General features: G+C 35.0%; 1 protein-coding gene across 10 annotated transcripts in view; it reads left to right on the top strand.

Annotated features, from left to right (window-relative positions):
- Positions 1-23,761, top strand: part of LOC121428166 (kinesin-like protein KIF1A) — a 161,516-nt gene that overhangs the window by 75,363 nt on the left and 62,392 nt on the right. For 7 of the 10 annotated variants that reach the window (XM_041624762.1, XM_041624763.1, XM_041624766.1 and 4 more), the window contains exons 8-17: positions 5,225-5,290; positions 5,851-5,886; positions 12,289-12,309; positions 16,968-17,125; positions 18,041-18,290; positions 19,063-19,142; positions 20,184-20,259; positions 20,664-20,743; positions 21,532-21,707; positions 22,862-23,111. In XM_041624762.1, coding sequence (XP_041480696.1) covers positions 5,225-5,290; positions 5,851-5,886; positions 12,289-12,309; positions 16,968-17,125; positions 18,041-18,290; positions 19,063-19,142; positions 20,184-20,259; positions 20,664-20,743; positions 21,532-21,707; positions 22,862-23,111 — 1,193 coding nt within the window. The remainder of the gene's footprint in view (positions 1-5,224; positions 5,291-5,850; positions 5,887-12,288; positions 12,310-16,967; positions 17,126-18,040; positions 18,291-19,062; positions 19,143-20,183; positions 20,260-20,663; positions 20,744-21,531; positions 21,708-22,861; positions 23,112-23,761) is intronic. The other 3 variants (XM_041624764.1, XM_041624767.1, XM_041624768.1) reach the window with 3 other exon arrangements.

Genomic DNA, 23,761 nt, shown 5'->3' on the forward strand with positions numbered 1-23,761 from the left:
TTTAGAATATACTAGAATAAAGTCAATAAACATTTATCATTTCTTTAACAAAAAATCAACCTTATTGTGGTGTTTAGTTTGGAAATTTTATTTGGGGTTCATGCGATTGGTTTTACGGGGTTGGTTAAAAGTCTCTAACTTGTTTCATTCACAATCTTGATTATGGTGCATTTGTATGTTAAAGAGAAATTCCAGTAGTTGAAGTAAACACTGATTTCGTGAGAAAGTCTGTAAAACAAGGCTTAATTGTCAGTATATCATCGAGGATCTAGATATGGTACAGTTACATTAACTGAACTTTGTGAAATCTTGAAATCTACGCTGAAAAATGTTCACACCGAAGATCTCCAACACAAATAAGCGCACGTGGTACGATGTATAATTATTGCTTAGAGAGTCGGGCCCGACGCCCTACCTGAATCCTTTGCTTATTTGCTGATTTCTCAGCTATTACACAATTTCTTCCAGAATCCTTTGGCACATGAGTTTTATTTATACAAACAGACACTTTGGTGGTCATTTCATTGGAATCTGTACGAACTCATTTTGATATCGTTACCAAAACTAGCATTTACCTTTAACCAACTTTTCAATAGGTTGTAGGAATGTTAAATTGTATGGAGATTGTACATTACCCAAGCAGGAAACCCGAGAGATATAACCGCATGGCTTGCTTCCTCTGTTAAAATGAGCGGTCAATGAGGATACCTTTGGGGAATTTCCACTTTCATTACAGTATAGGAGGACTTAAAGTTATGTAGGCACAGCCATATATTTTCTAAGGGGAGGGCTTTTTATAAAATTATTATCACATTATCATGTGAGTATAATATAGTGAAGAAATTATGAGGGGAGTTTGTGATGGGTGTCAATTTTTATCTAATTATAACAAATCATTTTCAGGATCTGATTTGTAGACTGAAATAGGTTGTATAAGGAAAATGAATGAATAAATAAGGTGAAGAAAGAAGGACTAAAAATAAAATAAAAAGGCATCAAAATGCATCATACAATTATGAAATGGTATTGGGGCTGTTTTATCCTCCCTAATATCTGATCATGTAAATTACATGTACATGTATAACTTATTATTTTTGGCCAAACTTTTTCAAATGTTACTTTCACATAAATATGCACAATTTTGCCATCCTCAGCTCTGCTATTGCCTTTCACCAATATCATCTTACAATGTATTAAGAATCACGTGTGTTTCCTGTTAGGTGAACTCATTTGCAATGAAATTTCTTCCTTTAGTACAGACATGATGTTCAGTTGCATACAGATGGGGGTGGGGTTGTTGCCCCCCCCCAAAAAAAAATAACGACAAAGTAAAAACAGAGAAAAGGATAGAAGAGGAAAGAGAGAAGAGTGAAATATCCTTTTTTATGAATATTATCTGAAAATCTATAAGTAAAGTTGACATGATTTGTATTAAAAATGTCAATTTTTTTGCTCTCTTTGTCCTCTCACAAATTATTAATAGCCTGTTAATACGTCATATCTACATGTAGCCCCCTCAAAACTTTTGGCTCATTATGCCACTGATGCTATTAGATATTGTTATAGGGCTAAAATGTTTCCTGTATGTAGCCTTCAATAGGAAAGTCTTTCATCCTGCTATAGGAAGTAATATCGGGATGACTCATTCTTAAAAAGTATTGTGTAACTATCACAATCAAAGCGGGTGATCAGCCTAATGTACGTACATGTATGTGAATTTATATCTGTTCAACAGTCTTAAATGCCAAGATAATGTATTAATTCAACCTCTACAGTGTAGTAGATTGTCAGCTCAAACATTGGAAATTGGAATTGGATGACAAATTTTGACCAATTCGAAGATATTTTGAAGTTATCTATGCCTTTATTATCTAATTAAACATTTGTATTTAAACAGAATATATTATATGCAAATTGGTCAGATTGTGATATACATGTATTCAACTCAACCATTTCAGCTCCATTTATAAAACATACAATAGAATAGTTTACAGATGATGAAAGTTTCTCTGGAGTATCTTTTTAATCTTATTTTCTTCCCAATATTGATTTGTCTATTTTTTTTCTTTACTAATCTTCCCTTTTTTTGAGGGGGGGGGGTCAATCATATAAGCTTCTTGCATCATCATGACATCAAGCAGATAACAATTAAATGAAAACTGTTCTTTGCTATTAGAATCAAGTTGAAAAACTTTGTATGCAGAATAGATACCTCCTTATATGCGAGACATGCATTTTATATGACAATACTAGAGGGATGATGAGAAGTTAAAGATGCTATTTTATTTTTAGAAGTGATGCAGCCCCTTAGATGCTGTCATTGCAGTCCCATTTATATAAATCAAATGAATGCAGTGACCTTTCCAGGAATTACTTGAGCACAAAATAACTCAATATGTGATAAATGCCAACACCAATTCCTCTTTTCATTCTTTTCTAATTGCATTCCATCAGGATTTGGTGGGATTTTTTATGCTTGAGGTGTTCCTTTTTCCGGGGGGGGGGGGGGGGAGCACTTCCATTCACGAGCAGATACCACGCACGACCATGAGATCTCAAAAAGCACCCTAAACACGTATTTTCCATATTCTGAAAATGCACCCCTTAACAAGTGTGAAACCCTACCGTTAACAAGTATTGGAAACAAAACGATACTCTTGGCAAACATTCCCTGAAATGAACCCCTAAACAAGTACAGTGATATTTTATTGTTATGTCCGTCGGTTTTGCCTTTACACACCATTTGGTTGAGTACGGCCCCACCTTTCACCTTGCGTAAATCGGACTCTAAACACTTAGTGTTGGGGCAAAACGGACATTTATAAAACATTTTTATTTTGTTTTATCATCCCCGCAAATTTGACCCTGAACACATAGCTTTCCTAGCAAAATAGATTCCCCTTTTTCATTATTTTTGTGTTTTTGACACCCTTATCACGTTACGTACGTAACATTCCCTATCTTGAAAAAGACATCCTTTTTACGTGTTTTTTGGTCGCGCATGGTATCCACTCGCCAATGTAAGTGGCTTCCCGGGTCCATTTTTTAATACCTTGTTTGTATGTTACAAAACAATTGTAATTGATTTAAATGTGTTGATTTGTTAAAGCCTGCCATTGTTGCTTCACAAAGCATTCAGATACAATGTATAGATTGTGAGGGGACATTATCATGAACGCTCAAAAGTGAACTGTCAGAGAACAGCTATTAAAATTCAGAACTTTAAATTTTGGGATTAAATATTTTCATATTCAAACCAAAGATACTGTTTATTTGCATTCCTCGATATGCAAAAGAAATTTTTCAAAAAATGAATAAGAATTTCATTATCTTGTTGAAAAAATAGATGAGTATCATTCACTTGCATAGCATGGGGCAAGGGGAACATCCAACTCTGTTTATCAGCAGTCAAAGGGAAAAGAAAAAAAAGGAAGAGTAAGAAAAGAAAACAACGTCAATTTCATAATCATTGCTCCTCCCCTTTGAAATAGAAGTAACTTATATAGAGGTTTTGATTTGTTTCCTAATGTCTCTTTATAACCCCCCATGTAGTGTTTCATCATACAGCATATCCCTGTCATATTCTCAAAAGTTATTTTCCCTCTTTTTTGGCAAAGTTAATCAATCTCTAAGAATAATTCATTTTTTGACAAAGATATAGAGCATCTTGATAGTGAGACAATTTATTAATAGAGTACATAATTTTGGGGGCAATAAGGAAGAATTTTGGGGTTGATATTGCCCTTGTTTCATTGAAAAAATAGACATCGTTTTCAGAAAAAAATCTCTTTATTTTTGGCCAATCAAATGTCAGGTAACCACATTTCAGAGATGAAATATATGTTTTTCTCTCTATGAAAAGCTCTCTTATCATGCAAGTTGTCATCCTTCAGGCCTATTTTATAAATAGAAAATTGACATTCAACATATTCATGTGACATTTGGGTATCAGAGAGAGTAGTCCTCCGACATTAGAGAATCGATGAATGTATAAATGTATTGGTATCTTGCTACATAGACAGAGGGAAGGTAAAAGAATTAGGTAAAAGAAGTAATAAAAAATACTGTAATTCATTGAATTGTGACTAGAAATTTGGAGCCTATTTCTTTACTTTCATTTCATGTTTGACCATTTGAGATGTTAATGTGTTCCATATTTTGCGTGTTGTTTTCGCCATGACTGAAAAAATAAGTAAATGATCATTGTGAATTAACTAATTGTGTGAAAGCATGTGTAAAGCGCTGGTAAAGATTCAGTCACTCTTCACTGACTGATTCTTTAGGAAATTATGACTATTTAACTTAATATAAATGTGGTTCTGACTTTGGACAACCCACTTCACTATTCATACAAGAATTAGGGGAAACCCCGATGTAGTGGTCCACCTGCACTCCCCGATTGATTATATCGGGAGGAGAGCCATACAGGTACAGGTGATGCCAAATACACAATAATAATATCAGAGGTATGACAATTATGATGATAATAATGATACCACTACTAAGTATTACTAAGTACTCTAGTATTACCACTACTACCTCTTCTACTACTACTTCTTTTACTCCTGCTACTTCTACTAGTACTACTACCACAACTACTACTACGGCTATGACTACTACTACTTCTACTATTACTAGGACTACTTCTATTAGTACTCATTGGCGGCGGAAGCCAAAAAATTTAGGGGGGGTGTCCACCTAAAATTTTGGGATGGACACGGGTAAAAAATTTGACAAGCAAAAAAAGCAACAGAAATTTAAGGGATGGAGGGGGGGGTTCATCCCCCACCTCAAATTCAGGGGGGACACACCCCTTCCCATGTCCCCTGCTTCCGCTGCCTATGCTAGTACTACTGCTACTACTACTATACTACTACTACAACTACTACTAGTTTTTAAAGGTACTACCACCTCCACCACCACCACTACCACTATTACTACTGCTACTACTAATAGTACTACTACTACTACTACTACTACTACTACTACTACTACTACTACTACTACTACTACTACTACTACTACTACTACTACTACTACTACTACTACTGCTGCTACTAATAGTACTACTACTACTACTACTACTACTACTACTACTACTACTACTGCTACTACTAATAGTACTACTACTACTACTACTACTACTACTACTACTACTACTACTACTACTTCTACTTATACTTCTACTTATAATTTAAATTTTATACAATTTTTCCCGACACAGGAAGGAGCAAACATCAACAAATCTCTGACCACCTTGGGAAAAGTTATTTCAGCATTAGCAGAACTTGTGAGTATATCGCTGATTCTTATTTATTCACTGTCATGATCGTCTATTGGATACATACACTCTGAATTTCAAGGATTATAAATAAATCTAGACTGGCTCTGAATGGGACCAGCTGAATATTGGATTCATTTATAATCCTAAGCATGAAATTTTTAATCTTAAAAGATTTCAATTCAAAACTTTTGGCTGTATATTTAAATCCACAACACTGTTTCAGTCTAAATTGTACTCAAACTTTTGTAACTTGTCCTGGGACCACAAAAGTCAGTTCAACTGATGCAATATTTTCTATGCAGAAGCTTTCATGTTTTAATGGTAGTTGGCAAGATAAAGTCTTTGTGATTGTGTTGTTTTACCATTCTACATCTGTAAATTTGTTTGACTTCATATCATAAGAGATGATTAAAAAATCCAAGTGAAATATAAAAATGGAACAAAATAAATTGAATAAGATGAAGATGTACTTATCCCCCCTGCACCGTTTTGGTGATGTCCAATAATATTTTTTTCAATGTTTATGTTTGTCTTCATGTTGTTGTTTTTGTTTGTAATTTCTATAGTCTTCACAATCAGGGAAACCAAGAAACATAAAAAATGTAAGACCAAAATGAATTCTCTGCATCTTGCATTTCATCAAAATATATTCTTCAGAACGGCATGTCATTTAACTTCTTGGCGGAATCCTTTGCACATTATTCTAACATTACTATATTAAAGTAGTTCACTTAGAGCAATGCTGGTGATAGAGTAGTATTCAAAGTAATAATATATAACTTCACCTACTGCATGAGGGTCATCAATTCAAAGGGAAAACATCAAGCTTTCTTCATGCCTGACTTGTATAGCTGGGTCAGAATCTCTCTATATAACCTAATAAAACCATAATCATCTTCTTTTTAAGAGGGGAATGAAACCTTTGGAACAAATAGGCTTGTGTAGAAACAGAAAAATAAAAGAATAAGAATAAAGAAAGTTTGAGAAAAATTGGACAAATAGTGAGAAAGTTATGAGCATTTGAATATTGCAATCACTAACGCTATGGAGATCCTCACATTGGCAATGTGACAAGGATGTGTGATGTCACTGATGAACAACTTTCCCTTTGATGGACTATAAAATACCCTCAAAATGTCTCTTTTTGCTTTTTCTTATGATGATACAAACTCTTTATCCATGATGTATTCTTAAAAAATGCGTATTACATGCCCTCATGTAGAAAAAACAGTATGATTTATGGATCAATGTGATAAAATAGGCAATTCAAGTGAAATATATACTAAAGTAATGGGGAGAGTTGTTCACAAGTGACATCACACATCTTTGTTGGATTGCCAATTTGCTATCTCCATAGCATTAGTGATCGCAATATTCAAATGCTCATAACTTTCTCATTATTTGTCCGATTTTTCTCAAACTTTCATTGATCTGTTTCTTTGATTTTTCTGTTTTCACACATTGTTCCAATGGTTTCAATCTCCTTTAAGTATTTAATGATACTTCAGTATTACAAGAAACTTGTCTCAGACAGTTGACTTTTTTGTTCCTCTCAGGAGATATACATTCCTTTCAAATTGTATAATTCTTTATTTCCAATTATTAGAAGAAAGATGCAAATTGTGAAGCTCACTTCCTGGATATTGTTGTCATTATTAGGTCTTATAATTGATATGATACATGTTTAATAATATTTGGTTAACATTTCAAATGTGGAGAAGGCAATGGGGATATAATGATATCTCATTGGAAACTTGTAGATGCATCTGAGAACAAAATTTGAGAGAAAAAAATGTATGAATAAGGTGGTCCCAGTAAAATTTCTATGAAACTGAGAATTTAAGACTTTAAAGAATTAAAGCTGATAAAATATATTGAAAACATCCTTTTATGTTGTAAAGTTCTATATTTTCATTATTTCTGATACTTTCACTTAACACCATATTCTTGTTTTTAAGAAACTATCATGTCTTTCAGCAGTGCATGAAATATTATCTTCCTTGACTTTCTTTCTGATGCAGGTTACCTTCTAGCTTAAGAATTCTCCTTCCTTATATTTTTCTAGGTTTTTGTCTGTTTGCCAACACTCCTGTCCTCGGCACTATTTTACATGACCCTTTCCTATTCTAGTACACCAAATGATAGCTCAAAACGAACGCATGACTCTTTCTCTGAAATCGTGCTTTGTCACAACTATCACACCTAAAATTAGGTTTAATTTTGGAACATTATAGCCCACTCCTTTTGTAATGTTCTCGGAGGGAAAAGAGTAGCTCATAAATGTTGTATTATTAATCACATAGTCACTTCATGATGATATTGTCATGTATTATGGATTGCTACTAATCAAATACTTCACCCCCGGAAATCCTGTATAAACCCAATCAAAGTCATGAAAAATATTGAATATTCCATACATATACTAACAATAATCATTTTAATCTTCAAAGATTGGATTTCATCTGTAGGTGATTGAAATCAAAATGATTAGAAATCTGGAAAAGCTTGCCAAGGAAAGGGCACCAGTCATTCATAAATTCGCACAGAATTTATGGACATTTTTATGAAACAACATCCAGGATTTTTATTATATCTTTTGGAGAATCCAGAATCTTTTTTTCTTAATGTATATATTAATTTAAAATGTATAATGTTCATTTATCAACCAAACTATATGTTGGTAAAATGGGAGTGAATTGTTTTATCTAACATTATCTTATTTCATTTTTTATCTCTATCAGTCTTTATTCTAAGCTGTTTTCCTTCCGTTTTGTCTCAATTTCTGATTGATGTCTTTGGTATAAGCTGTAACAACTTCACTCCTTTTTCTCCCATCTTCATATCTTATTATTATCTGTTGTTAATTGTTTATGTACCCCATTCACACTCTAAATTTCAAGGATTTGAAATAAATCTAGATCGGCTGTGAATAGTGACCAGCCGAATGTTAGATTTAGATTTAAACCTTGTTGATTTAAATGTAAATCTAAAAGATTTGAATTTAAATTTTTTGAGATTTAAAAGTTAATCGTTGAGATTAAAAATAAATTCAAAATTTGGCTGGTTACTATTCACAGCCGATTTGGATTTATTTCAAATCCTTAGAATTTAGAGTGTATTCCTTTCAGCCGTTTCTTTTCACTCTAGTCTCTCTTTCTGGTATTTATTTTCTTATCTCTTTCACTCTATACCCCTATTTTTTTTTCTAAATTACTTTGTCTCTCTCTGTCTCTCCCTGTCCCTCTGTCTTTGTCTCTCTGTCCCTTTCATTTCTTTTTTACTCCCCTCTTCTCCCTTTATAGATATAATCCTTGTTTCTTCATACACCCATCTCACTATTATGATCTCAACAGATTGAATATGCTGCCTCTCTTTTCCCTTCACTTTTTCTTTCTGCCTATCTTTCTTTTCCCTCTTTCTCTTATATATCTATCGATCTATCTATCTATCTCTCTATCTATCTATCTCTATCTGACTATTTTGCTCTCTCTTTTTCACTCATTACCACTCCCTTTGTAATATAATTCAGATTTTTCTATCACTCCCCACACCCAGCTCACTCTCACGTTCTCAACAGATTGAATTTACTGCCTCCCTTTCCTTTCTCTATAATCTGTCTGTCTCTCTCACTCTCTCTCACTTTATCTTTCACTCACTCCCACTCCCATTTGAATATAATTCACCTTTTTTGCATCACTCTCCCACACTCAGCTTACTCTCAGGTTCTCAACAGATTGAATTTGCTGCCTCTATTTGAAAGTATTGACATTTTGCTTTGAGATGTGGTTTCACTTGTTTTCCAGCGCATCGGCGTCCCACTGTGGATCAGCCTTCCCTGTCAGACTTGGTTCAATATGATAATCAAACCTCCCAGATTGTTTCATCTTGTTTACAAAGCTTATATTAGGGATTGTGGCTGCTTAGAGCTCAACAGACAGAGTGCTGGAGGGAAGGAAAGAAAGAAATAAAGAGAGAGAGGGGGGGGGGGGGGTGCTATTAAAACTACGGTATCTGCTTTTTTTTACATTTACTTATTCTGAATTAATACATCTACTGCTTCTCTATCTTTCACTTGAAAATCTTGTGATTTTACATCTCCTATTTCTTCAAATAGATTTGCTATGTAATTCTACATCTACTTCCTTTTTATACATTCTCTATATCTACCTCATATACTCAATCTGTCTTCTTTTATATCTACTAATTCTACATCTACTACTTCTACATCTACTACTTCTACATCTACTACTTCTACATCTACTACTTCTGCATCTACTACTTCTACATCTACTACATCTACTACTTCTACATCTACTACTTCTGCATCTACTACTTATACATCTACTACTTCTACATCTACTACTTCTACATCTACTACTTCTGCATCTACTACTTCTACATCTACTACTTCTACATCTACTACTTCTACTTCTACATCTACTACTTCTGCATCTACTACTTCTACATCTACTACTTCTACATCTACTACTTCTGCATCGACTACTGCTACATCTACTACATCTACTACTTCTGCATCTACTACTTCTACTACATCTACATCAATTACTTCTACATCTCCTATTAGTTATACCCATCTGTATCTCCTTATCCATCTGCCTCTTACTCATATTTTTCTTACTAGTTTTTCATCCTGTTTTCCACCTAGCTCCCACCCATATTATCTGGTTTCCCCTGGACAGACAGAGTGCTGGAGGGAAGGAAAGAAAGAAATAAAGAGAGAGAGGGGGGGGGGGGTGTTATTAAATCTATGCTATCTGCTTTTTTTTACATTTACTTCTTCTGAATTTATTACATCTACTGCTTCTCTATCTTTCACTTGAAAATCTTGTGATTTTACATCTCCTATTTCTTCAAATAGATTTGCTATGTAATTCTACATCTACTTCCTTTTTATACATTCTCTATATCTACCTCATATACTCAATCTGTCTTCTTTTATATCTACTAATTCTACATCTACTACTTCTACATCTACTACTTCTACATCTACTACTTCTACATCTACTACTTCTGCATCTACTACTTCTACATCTACTACATCTACTACTTCTACATCTACTACTTCTACATCTACTACTTATACATCTACTACTTCTACATCTACTACTTCTACATCTACTACTTCTACATCTACTACTTCTACATCTACTACTTCTACATCTACTACTTCTACTTCTACATCTACTACTTCTACATCTACTACTTCTACATCTACTACTTCTACATCTACTACTTCTGCATCTACTACTGCTACATCTACTACATCTACTACTTCTACATCTACTACATCTACTACATCTACATCAATTACTTCTACATCTCCTATTAGTTATACCCATCTGTATCTCCTTATCCATCTGCCTCTTACTCATATTTTTCTTACTAGTTTTTCATCCTGTTTTCCACCTAGCTCCCACCCATATTATCTGTTTTCCCCTGGAGCTAGGTCATGTTGGTATCTTTAATTACCCTCTGTCATTTTCTGAGTCACGTCAAGGAGGCCCTCGTTGGCCAGCTTCCGCTCACACTTGCCAATATTGGACGTTCCCGTCTCTTGTTTCACTTCCCTCATGTTTATGATAAGTTATGTGCTTGTTTCTTCTGCTTCATTCTCCAGCATGGTTGACTACACTGCCCCGTAATGTTGTTCAAGGAACGGCCCAGACCAATTATTCAGGACATTGATTGTTGATCCATGCTTTAGAATTTAAACTGAACAAATTGCAGTTGTGAAATGAAAATTCTTGAATTTTGACGCAAGTAGGATTGCCCCCCCCCCCCCACCCCACTGGAAACTTTTTTTCCCCTCTATCCTTGGGAGGTGTTTTATTGATGGATTATGAAATTCAATCTTATACCTGTCCCACAATGTACACTAATTTTACCCTGGCCGCCCTATAGATTAAGTTACCTCGTTAAGAAGGATACCAAAATGTCAATGGCAGTTTGCCTCTTGCAGGATTCCTCCATGATCTTTTCAATTCCCCATTGGGGTTTTTTAGAGTCTATAGTGGTATGTTATAGAATTGGGAAGGGAAATACGCTTATATGGGCGCCTGATGAATACTCTGAGGGTCCTATTGAAAAGTAAAGGTTTACTGCATGCAGGGTTTCCATTACTTCATCTAGGCAGATATCATGAGGTAAAAGATGCAGACCAGGATACAACCTAATATGGCCACCTGATGAATACACTGAGGCAACCATTGCAAGTCTTGTCTGCATGCGGAATTTCCAAGCAGGTTTACATGGTCCCCCATTTTCTTTCTCTGCTGGAATGGGAGAATTGCAAAGTTAAAGGCGCTGAGTAAGATTTCACCTGACGTGGTCATCTTATGAACTGTGATGTTTAATCCAGAGTCTTGTCATTGCCTTAATACTGCATACAGAATATCCTAGCAGTTTCCCAATCTCCCATTGTTTTGTATATGCTAAAGTGCAAAGGAAAAGACGCTGAGTAGGATTGCACCTTGTGTGGCCACAGATACTGTACATCTGCTACGGCAAAAGTCACTATCATTTGGGCCAAGGATTTCATAGTGCATTTCCCATTATCTTGTCTATGCTGAAATGGGAGAATTACAAAGGAAAAGGTGCCGAGTATATTCCCACCTGACTTGTTTGTCTGATAAATACATTGAGGCATCCTTTACAAATTCATGGCAGTTGAGCTTTCCCATCTCCCTTTGTATTTTTCTACATGTATTTAATTTATTTATTAGGCTGAATTGGGATTATTGGAATGGAATACATGTAGTTTGCATCAGCTGAAAATAGATTCTAGCTAAATGAAAGCTTAATTTAGAAACTACTAACTTTGACTCAAGTGGAGTCAAATCCTGTCCAATGCTATTTTAGAGTTAAATCCACATGCTGAAAAGGACAATGCAGTTTCTATCTATCTGTAAATAATCTCTTAACTAACAACCTTTTTTCTAATCCCTTTTTATTTCCTTCTGCTACTAACATTGTCACACCAATAGTCAAGTATGCCCATTGACAAGGTGAGAGTAATAACATTTGATAGTTTTATATTTTGTATTTGTAGAAATTGTCATTTTTATTGTGAATGCATGAATTTGTGACATTTGTGCAATGTTTTATATAGTATAATATTAGTGTACAACTATAGCTATCAGTAGTAGGCCTTTTGTGTACAGATTGTTTTCATGATATGTATATATATAATTTTTTGTGTCCAACATCCCCATTTTTTAATTTATTTCAATTGCTGATTTATCTAAATCATAAAAATAGCAAATTTAGAATAATCATAAAAAGTATGTACAGTGTATGTCCTTTGCAAGCTGTTAAAGAAATTGATGTAGTACATGTAGGGTTATCTATATCATCCCATTTAATTGACCATTTTTGATCTGATACCTACCATTTCTTGTATGAAGTCTATTGAAATGAAGCAGCTCTATCATTGCTATGTGTTGTGATGCATGTAATGTCATTGCTTAGCTAAGAGCTTCCTTCACCAGGAAGGGATGTGATTTCGACTAGCTTTACCATAATTAATAAGGCAAGATAAATTGGTTTAGTTCGTCTGGTTGGAATTACGTAGGTCCTTCACACGTTTCTGTCTAGACTCTTGTGACTATTGCACCACAGTGCATTGAAATTAGTTTCGACTTTAATAATCAGTTGTAACACGAAAATACTGTCGCCTTAATTTTTTTTAGGTTCGGCAGGAATTGAGTAGGCCTTGCTGGGGTGAAATTTTTTCGGGTCAAATTCAGGCAATATTTGAGGGAAAATATCAACAGTGCTCAACATTTCCTTTGATGTTGATCATGTGACTTTAATACCGAATGATCTCCCTACATTTGATGTTCATGTTTGAAAATGCTTACAGTTTCCAGTTAATCCTGATCCTTAATGTTTTGAAAACGCCTGCAGATTTTATTGAGAAACATGAAAAAAGTTGGATATTTTCCTATTAGAATTCACCTTTGTCAGTTTGAAGGTTTTGAGGATGTGTAACACAATCATACTGGGCTTAGAATGGATTCAAACATCTAGAATGCTCTGAGAAATCATTAATTTTCAACTTCACTTTGAGAATTCAGACTTTTCATTAAAAACTGAGTTTTCCATGTATACAAAAACTTAATCAAATTTCAGTTTTTCTTTTATAGTCAAAACTGATTATTACACTCTTTGTTAGTTTTTAGAAGCTTGGACATGACTGCATTGATGACAACCACAACTTTGAACCATGCATTTATTATATTTTACCAGGATACTCTATGTTAATAGGGCATATTAATAGTATCGTATCAGATAAATAATATTTCATTGGAAGCTTTCTCATGAAGATATGAAACTAGTAGAGTCTCTTTAAGATATTTAGCAAAAGAAAAAACACCCCAAAATATCAGCAACTAAAAAAAGCATTCATAATCACAGCAATTGTGGTTTAAAAATGCAATATAATATGCTTCCCATTGCAAAAGTGGTACAAAACTGCACAGAGAAACTTGTGATACCATCATTGTTTTATTATTATTATGTCATGAGCTATACATGTATGTTATAATGATTTCAGTAAATCAGGAATCCTGATAAATGATATGATATATTTTCTTCTTTTTTGGTTGCTAACTTGTTTAAATTTGCACTAACCTTTTCAAAGAATAATATGGATCGAAAGCTCTTTGCCAAAGGGAGGTTGCATCAAATATGACAACTCCAATATCTTTCTATTTTCTGCGCTGACCTTTAAAGTTTTTAAGAATTAGATACAAGGTGTAACATCCGAGCAAAGATGAGAGTATAAATATATTCCCCAAGAGGAGAGTATTGGTTATATTAACTTTGCCTAGGGAAGAATATGAATTATGTTTTTTTTTATTTGAATTCATGAATTTGATAAACTTATTAGATTTATGGACTCAACCTTAGATCCACAGCATGCATCCCTGCATGTACACTCTAAATTCCAAGGATTTAAATTAAATCCAGATCGGCTGTGAATAGTGACCAGCTGAATTTTGAATTTATTTTAAATCTCAAAGATTTGAATTCAAATCTTTTAGATTTATATCTAAATCACCAAGGTTTAAATCTGAATCTAATATTCAGCTTGTCACTATTCACAGCTGATCTGGATTTATTTTAAATCCTTGAGTGTAGAACACTTCGCCTTCCCTTTTTATTGTTTTGTTTGATTTCAATGTCTCTTCATTTTCTTGCCTTTTTAAAAAGAAATTGTACAATATTATCATCCTCTTCTCTTACTCTTTCTTAATCTGTCTCTGTCTGCTTTTCTGTCTCCTTTTCCTTCTCTCACTTCTGTTGTTCTCTCCTTCTCTTTCTTTATTCTTGTTTGCCCACTCTCTTTTCCTCTTCCTCTCCCCTCATTTTTTTCTCTGTAAAATTCTCTCTTCCCCTCTTTCTATCTGCTCTCTGCTTTCACTATTTCACCATCTATTTCCGTATTCTTTTTCATCGTCAGGTTTTCTGTCCTTTATCATTATCCCCACGATTTAAAATTAGTCCCATAAATACCCTATAATGTATTCATTACCCTTTCAAATACTCCCATAAAGCAAGGGCCTTTAGCAGTATGCCTGTCGTGTTCCATATGTTATGATTTTGACTCCGCTCTTTGTGAGTTTGAATGATGCATGCATGTAGGGGCCTGTATAAGGGGGAAAACAAGTTCAGCATCGGAGTATGCTGGGACCCTGTATCACCAAGGATTGTAATCAGTCACAACATGGCACTGACCAATCAGGTTCATTGTTGCATTTGTGTTTTGTTCAAAACACCCACCATTAACCAATCAGAATCAAATATTGAGATTTGTGCATGAGTATTGAGACTGATAAATGTTATAAAATGATCCCATTATTGATGTTATATATTATTTTTCAATTATTGGTATTTTTTACATTAAAACAAAGTATAAATTTTTAGCTTCTGAATGTGAAACAATAGCATACAAGATGTGCAACCTACAGGTGTATATTGAAAATGCATTTGCCCCTCCCTCCCCCCCTCCAACACCCCACCTGTCTTCCCCTTCTGGCGCCCTTGCTCATACCCCAAAAATAAACACATTATTTGAATCTTGACAATTTGACCTTTATTTAAGAAAAATGATAATAAAATTCATGTACTAATTTGCATTTAAATATCTGCTGCAAATAGATTTAACCTGATATCATCATCATGTTTTTAAATCTCTTATAAAAATTACGACTGTTTTAGTAAATTGGTTTTCATACCGCTTTCTCCATAATGATGCCATCAACACACCATAGTGCATGCATGAATGAAGCATGGATGATCAGATTAATGTACATGTATACTGTATGTGTGTGTTCCAGGCATACATGGAGTCCTGTGCTTGAGCCGATAAGCCAACCACTACATGTATACGTATATGTACCTGCATTGCAGTGTTAAGGCATGCCGGCATTATTAGCTGCTCCAAGTGTATGTCAATGCTATGAATGTAACCAATTCCGTCGCTTTATCAGGCAGGTTGGCTGAAGATGTTAAAGTGAGCATGTAATTCCTCCGTGATGTCTTCTCAATGCACTCATCGCATTATTGCATGTTGCCTTGCCTTTGAATATGGCTTCTAAATATGCACATAACAGCCTGCATATCTTGAAATAAAATGAGCCTGAAGAGTAATTACTTATGTTTTATGTTCAATCCTGTTACATTGATAATACTCAATTATTGTAATTTAGCTTTTTACTAGATGTAAATTGAGCTTTTAATGGTACATGTATGTATGTAATAAAACAAACTGAACTTGCTAATGCTTAACATATTTTTACAACATGGCTGTACTGTTTTCACCTGTCAAACAAAATGCATCAAAAGTAAATAAAATTTGAGCTTCAATTCAGTGTGTTGTGGTTCTTCCCTCCATGTAGGCCGGTGTGCTGATTTTGAGATTTGATTTCCAAATAAATCAATGTCATTCTGGCATATTGCTTTAATTATTGAATGACATTCTTGCATGGTATGATGCATGAATGCAAATGAAATCAAAAGATTGCGCAATCAATTGATTACTGTTTGCTTTGTAAATATTTACAGACATGCAGTATTCATGTTATATAATGTAGCAGCCTTGTAATCAATCAACTGAGGATTCCATAAAGTTATAAATAGCAGTATGAATGACTGAAGTATCAACAGTTTTTATTATCATTATTTACTTATTCAATGGCATGCGACTGTATTTGTAAATACGTAGACTATTGTGACAAAATACAAACATATACTTTTCTGTCGAACTGCTTATTGTCTGCATTGCAATCGTTAGCTTTACATGATTGAATTATGATTTAGAAGTCATTTTGGATTGTAATATTTTATCTTTTCAGAAAGCTGTGTTTCAAACAAAGATCTTTGTGTATTGATTGATTGTATTTTCTTTTATTGTATTTTCTTTTATTAATGGAAGTAATTTTGATATCCCCTTTTTCATGCCTCATATTCCTTAACATGATCTGTGTTTTGACAAATTCCTAAACATTGGTACCTTTTACCCTAAAATTTTTCCTTCGAGATTGCAACAGGTCCTCGAGGTCTGGGCCTAGAACCCCCCTCCACTGAAGATAACGTTTTGGTCAATTTGGGACAAGCATATTTTATTAAATTGTTTTCACTCTGTATTTATTTTTCACAGGCAAGTAAAAAGAAGAAGAAGACTGATTTCATTCCATACCGTGATTCCGTTCTAACATGGCTACTCCGAGAGAACCTAGGAGGTAATTCAAAGACTGCCATGATTGCAGCTCTAAGTCCAGCTGATATCAACTATGATGAAACACTCAGTACACTCAGGTAAATATTTTTTAATATGTTTGTGGGGTGTTATGATCTAGTGGTTACAGAGATGCCAAGTTCAAAGACCAGCTATGCATGAGATTTTCTGTGAATCTGAGTGAGATCACAGACATTGTGTACAATGTATATGGGGATAGGCTGTGATAGTTGCGTGAGACAGAGATTTGAGGGGATGAACAAGATTCCAAAATGCTTGAGTCTCACGCGTAATGAGTGAGACTTGGTAGCTCTGTGGTTATGACTTCGAATCCCAACCATGGGTGTTTTCCTTCAGCAAAAATGTTATCCATACTGATATACTCGACCCAAGTGGATAGGTACCTGGTAGGATTAATTCCTTTCATGCAGAGAGCATCTGGTTTAGTCCTGAAAGGGACTGTAGGATGGTGAAGTGATCAAGATGAAAATCGAAAGGCGAGAAAGAAAAAAATGTGAGAATTACCTTTGGTGATATGTTATCATGAAAGGACCATGTGCCAGATGATGTTTAATGATTTAGAGCAGAGTAAATACTCATTTGATATAAAGTGGAGCGTTGTGGCGCAGTGGATAAGTCTCCTGACTTTGAAACAGAGGGTCGTGGGTTCGAATCCCAACCGTGGCGTAATTTCCTTCAACAAGAAATTTATCCACATTGTGCTGCACTCGACCCAGGTGAGGTGAATGGGTACCCGGCAGGATTAATTCCTTGAATGCACGAGCGCTGAAAGGCAAATCGACCTAAAGCCGGGGTAATAATAATTACACGCCTCGGAATAGAATATTTCTAGATAGAGGGCCCTATATAAATGCATATTATTATTATTATTAAATGTGAGATGAAGCTAAAAAAAATCATTGTGCCAAATTGGATGGGGTACATTTAAAAAAACCCATGTTCCTACTTTTTGTGTTTGCTGTTATTTTTTACAGATATGCAGACAGAGCCAAGAACATCGTCTGCAAGGCTATCGTCAATGAGGATCCCAACGCCCGTCTCATCCGCGAACTCAAAGAAGAGGTCAATCGGTTAAAGGTCATCTTGAAGACAGAGGGCATCGACGTCGACCTCAACAATATCAACAACTTTGTGAGCAACGTGAATGCTGCCCCCACACCAAACCTTTCCATGCCCAAGAAGATCCAGTTACCTGTCAAAGAAGATGCTATTGATAGAATAAAGGTGATTAATACTTGCCACCTTTCTTTGTCTTTATTTAATAGAGATAGTCCTGTTGGGTGTTTCATAAGATATTAGCAAGATATATTAGCAAGATATCAACAGTTGTTTGTAACGTCGCTCGAAACTTACAGACAGCTTTTTGTAAAAGACACAGCCACTGTTACACTGTACCTATTTAGTGAAAAATCTGTCCATACTAATTTTCGATGTCCGTATCTTCAGCCAATGTCTTCCAATTTGTCCTACTTTCTTGGTTTCCAGGGTTTGGAGGTACATGTTTGTTTCTTGATCTTTCATGGGAAATACGAGATACATGTAGATTACAATTAAAGACAGACTCTGAAAAAGCAATAGAATGCTTTTAATACAAACATTATTTGGAGTATAGCTAATTGTTTTGTACCATCGGATCAAAAAAATCTTTTGCTGGATTTTTGAAAATTTGGGGCCAGCTCAGATTTTTAAAAAGAGAAATGGGGTAATTAAAAAAAAACGAAGTACATATGTTGCCAATTTGAAGAACAGGTTCAGATCAAAGAAGGTTTCAAGTGCTTATTTTAAATAAGTAAAGAATTATGATATTGACAATCGATGGTATTATCTTAGGGTGAGTCTGAGAAGTTGATAGCATAATTGAATGAAACATGAGTAGAAATGCAGTAATGAAAAATACAAATTTTGCCAGTTTTAAACACTAGGGGCTGATGACAGAAGGTTTCAAATGAATGTTTTGAATGAGTTAAAGAAGGTATTGACCATGTTTTTTTTTTAGGAATCTGAGAAGTTGATAGCAGAATTGAATGAAACATGGGAAGAAAAACTAAAGAAGACAGAAGCCATCAGGTTACAGAGGTAGGTTCACTCTAAGTCTTATCCTCATCTATTCACAACACTGACCATATCATCTTTCAAACGACAACTCAAGTCGTATCTTTTTCCAAATATCTAGTTTTCTATTTTCATTTATTTAATATGTATTTGTTTTGATGATTTTTACTATCACTGTTTGGTTTGACTTGGCTAACTCATCTGGGGCCTGGTGGCCTCAAGTGCTATACAAGAGCTTCTGTGAATGATGTGCCGACCGGGCTTGTCCCTTAAACTGTTGGTGAACGAAGCAGCAAGCAAGAGGCCACCAGGCCTCATCTGGCGCAGTTGAGAACTCCAATAGTTGAGGAAATTTAATGTATATAATTCTACACTTTTTTTTGTTACTTAACATTTATATTTGTATTTTATTTCTGACGACCGTAAGCGCTGTGATACTTTTTGTGTATAGTGCACATAAATAACCGTTATTGTTATTATTTACAACTAAGCTGTCTACATTCCAATAATAATGATAATATTAATTCCATCATGTTTTGCCCAGGGTAGCCACTCAATAACTCAAAAAGCTGTTCTCCCACTGAGCCCAGATAATGTTGTTATTACCTCGGCTACCCTGATTGTGTCATTGGACCCATAGGATGGAATGTACAAAGTTGGTTTAAATTAATACCCTAGACTCTTCAAATTCTGTGGCTAGGTCATGGATACATGACTTTGTACGTACATAAAGTTTTTCCAGATTATTTGGATAAGCAAATTGAATATTGCTTATAGCAAGCATGCTGATCTTGATTTAGATTTAAAAACTCAAAATAATGTTGAAATAAATAATAATGCCACAGATAAAAGATTATAGTTAAAGCATTTAATTTAATATATTGCCACCTAAGAAGTAAAAATACCCATGAAAATTCAAGACTTACATATTAACATGTGTGGGAAGAATTCTCCTTTGATCCCCTACAGTACTTTTCATCAGTTTCCATTTATTAGAAATTAGAAAATAAATTGTGATTTTCTAACAAATGAATTATATATGTATTACCTGTTGTTTTATTACAGAGAGGAGATGTTAGCTGAGATGGGTGTTGTTGTGAGAGAAGATGGACTTACTGTTGGAGTATTCTCTCCTAAACAGGTATCATCTTTCTTTCTTTTAAAAAAGAGGTCTTTTCTGTTTCTGAAAACCAGTAAATCCATTAAAACTTGATTTAAATGGAGATTCTGTTTTGTCATAGAAAATGTACACAGCAGAAACATGAATTACATTTTGCAGAGGAAAATTCAATGAATTTTCATTTGAAAAGTATAGAACCAAAACAGCTATTCCGTTGTGATTTCCAGTGGTAAACGAAAAATCAGTTTCCTGTATATCTATTAATTGTCACAATTTGTTGCTTTTTGTACTTTGAATTATTACTACCTTTGTATGAGGAGAACAGTTAGATTGCTTGTGTTTTGAATAACTACCTCTGTATTAAAAATGAATGAAATTATGCATTATTTATGATTAATCATTTTTTTGTTCTTTCTCGATCGTAGACCCCTCATCTTGTAAATCTGAATGAAGATCCTTTGATGTCAGAGTGTCTACTGTATCACCTTAAACCGGGAATAACAAGGTACCTATAAACCCATGATAATGATGATGGTGATGATGTTGGAGGTGGTGGTGATATTGATGGTGATGATGATGATGATGGTGATGATGATAGTGATGATGATGATGGTGATGATGATAATGGTGATGATGATAGATGATGATGATGATGATGATGATAATGGTGGTGGTGATGATGATGATAATGGCGATGGTGATGTTGATGATAATTATAATTGTAGGTCATGATAACATTATCAGTGAATTCATAAATGAATGAATAAATAAATTGACAGAATGATTGATTTAATTGATTCAATAATGAATGAATAAGTAAAAAGATGGACATACCAATCATGAATGAAAGAATGAATAACAAAAAAAATGAATGCACTGATTAAAGGACAGAAGGATTGAAGGTTTATCGTATGAATGAAAAAAAATCATTCAAGATGTATATGAACATTTTTTGTTTGGTTATTCATCTTCAACGTGGAGCATTGTGGCCCAGTGGATTAGTCTCCGGACGTTGAATCAAAGGGACGTGGGTTCGAATCCCAGCCATAGTGTAGTTTCCTACAGCAAGAAATTGATCCACATTGTCCTGCACTCAACCCAGGTGAGGTTAACATGGTGAATGGGTACCTGGCAGGAATTTATTTCTTGAACTGCCGAGCGCTGGATAGGCTGCTTGAGCTACAGCCAGGGTAATAATATCCAAGTCCTTTGGAAGCGCATAGAGATGTTATTCATAATGTGTTATGCGCTATACAAGAACTGACTATTGTTATTATTATCATCTTTTAACAGGGTGGGTTTATCTGATGCCAACGTAACCCAAGACATCCAGCTCAGTGGTTCATATATCAACGAGGAACATTGTATCTTTGAAAACAAGGACAGTCAAGTCACATTAAAACCTTTTGATGGCTGTATGTGCTACATCAACGGCTCCAAGATCACAGAACCTACTCAAATCTTAAGTGGTAAGTGCATCTTCACTTAGTTTCAGTTCAACTTTGAGAAATTTTTATGGAAGGACATTATTTACAAATTGGAATACTTCTTGTCAACTGAATATGAAATTAAGTATAATTTCATATTTGAATCGACTTAGTACTAGCAATCTTTTCCATTTAAATTTAAACCATTTTAATTCAAACATGACGTAGAATTAGATTGAGAATGGTTTCACACTTTGGAAGCTTCTTTAGTTTCAGTTAGTGAGTGAGTAGTCCAAAATGTTATATCTCACTGTACAGGGGTGGCAAGATTCACTGCATTAACCCTTACCCTCTCCCTCCATTTCACATCAATCAATGGTCCGTATTCTGAAGTTGGGTTTAAATTAAACTCGGGTTTAAAGTTGTGGACAACCAATTGTTACATAATCACTAACAGTAGAGATATACTTTCAGCTCAAATCATTCATAATTGTTAAGGAAGTATAAATAGATGATTGTCTTCACCATTGATAAATGAGGAAAGAGCACATAAGAAACATACAACTTCATAAAAACTTTGATACTTTTGGCTTCCCGTACTTAAACCACAACTTTAAACCTGAGTATAAGTTAAACCCGACTTCAGAATACGGGCCATTGTGTCCACCATCTTCAACTCAACCCTCTTCTTTCCTCCTCCACTTGTTTCTTCCATAGTTGTTTGGCCGTCCCCTCTGACCACCTCAAACATAAAAGTCCTTGGTAAAACTTGCTCGTCATCCATCCTCAGCACATGCCCATACCAATGTGCCCCATTCGCCTTTGCCAACCGTTCCACTGCTTCTTCCAAACCAACATCTGCATCAACACCTTGATGTTTTTCCTACCCTCCATCAACTTCACACCACCCATCATTCTCACCATAGCTCTCACTATTTCTCTCTCAGAATTCCCATCTCATTTTGTCTCAAACACTATGACACAGTCCCATCCATCATCACCAACCTTACACATCTCTTATCCATCATTTCATGTATTTTCAGAGCAGAAGTAGCTATCGGGTTAAACAATAAAACTATACATGTAATAGTATGTCAAATAGACAATTCATAAGAGGTTTGATGTCTCATGAGGGAAATATTAGCCTTTCTCAAGGACGTACACCAAAGACATCTTTGTTGTATCCATTTTTACAGGTTACCGCATCATTCTCGGGAAGCACCATGTGTTCCGCTTCACCAATCCAGAACAGATCAGACAACAGAGGGAGCTCTCATCTTCCGTCCAAGGGCAGGTCCATGAAGGGGTCCAGGATACGAGAGGGCAAGGCGATGGCGGTGATACGGAAGACAAGCCTGATCAGCAGGACAGCAGAGATTGGTCCTTTGCGCAGAAGGAACTGCTTCAGCATCAGGGCATTGACATCAAAGAAGAGATGGAGAGAAGGTAAGAACATGGAAGATAGTTGATAGGAAAGTCAGGTTATGAGCGAACATCATAAGAGATTGGTACTTTGCGCAGAAGGAACTGCTTCAGCACCAGGGCATTGACATCAAAGAAGAGATGGAAAGAAAGTAAGAACATGGAAGATAGTTGATAGGAAAGTCAGGTTATGAGCGAACATCATAAGAGATTGATCCTTTGTACACAAAGAACTGCTTCATGATCAGGGCATTGACATTAAAGAAGAGATGGAGAGAAGGTAAGAAAATGGAAGATAGTTGATAGGAAAGTCAGGTTATGAGGGAACATCATAAGAGATTGATCCTTTGTACACAAAGAACTGCTTCATGATCAGGGCATTGACATTAAAGAAGAGATGGAGAGAAGGTAAGAAAATGGAAGATAGTTGATAGGAAAGTCAGGTTATGAGAGAACATCATAAGAGATTGATCCTTTGTACACAAAGAACTGCTTCAGCATCAGGGCATTGATATCAAAGAAGAGAAAGCTATCAAGGAAAAGATGGAACAATGTTTGACAGAAATAGAAGACAGTTATCCTTGTATGAGAAAAGAAAACTGGTACCTTGATACCGCAATTGGTGAAGAACATATTGCAATTGGTGGAGAACGTTTAAAAAGGTTTGGGGAATT

The sequence above is a fragment of the Lytechinus variegatus genome, chromosome 14, assembly GCF_018143015.1.
Source record: "Lytechinus variegatus isolate NC3 chromosome 14, Lvar_3.0, whole genome shotgun sequence".
NCBI lineage: Eukaryota > Metazoa > Echinodermata > Echinoidea > Temnopleuroida > Toxopneustidae > Lytechinus > Lytechinus variegatus.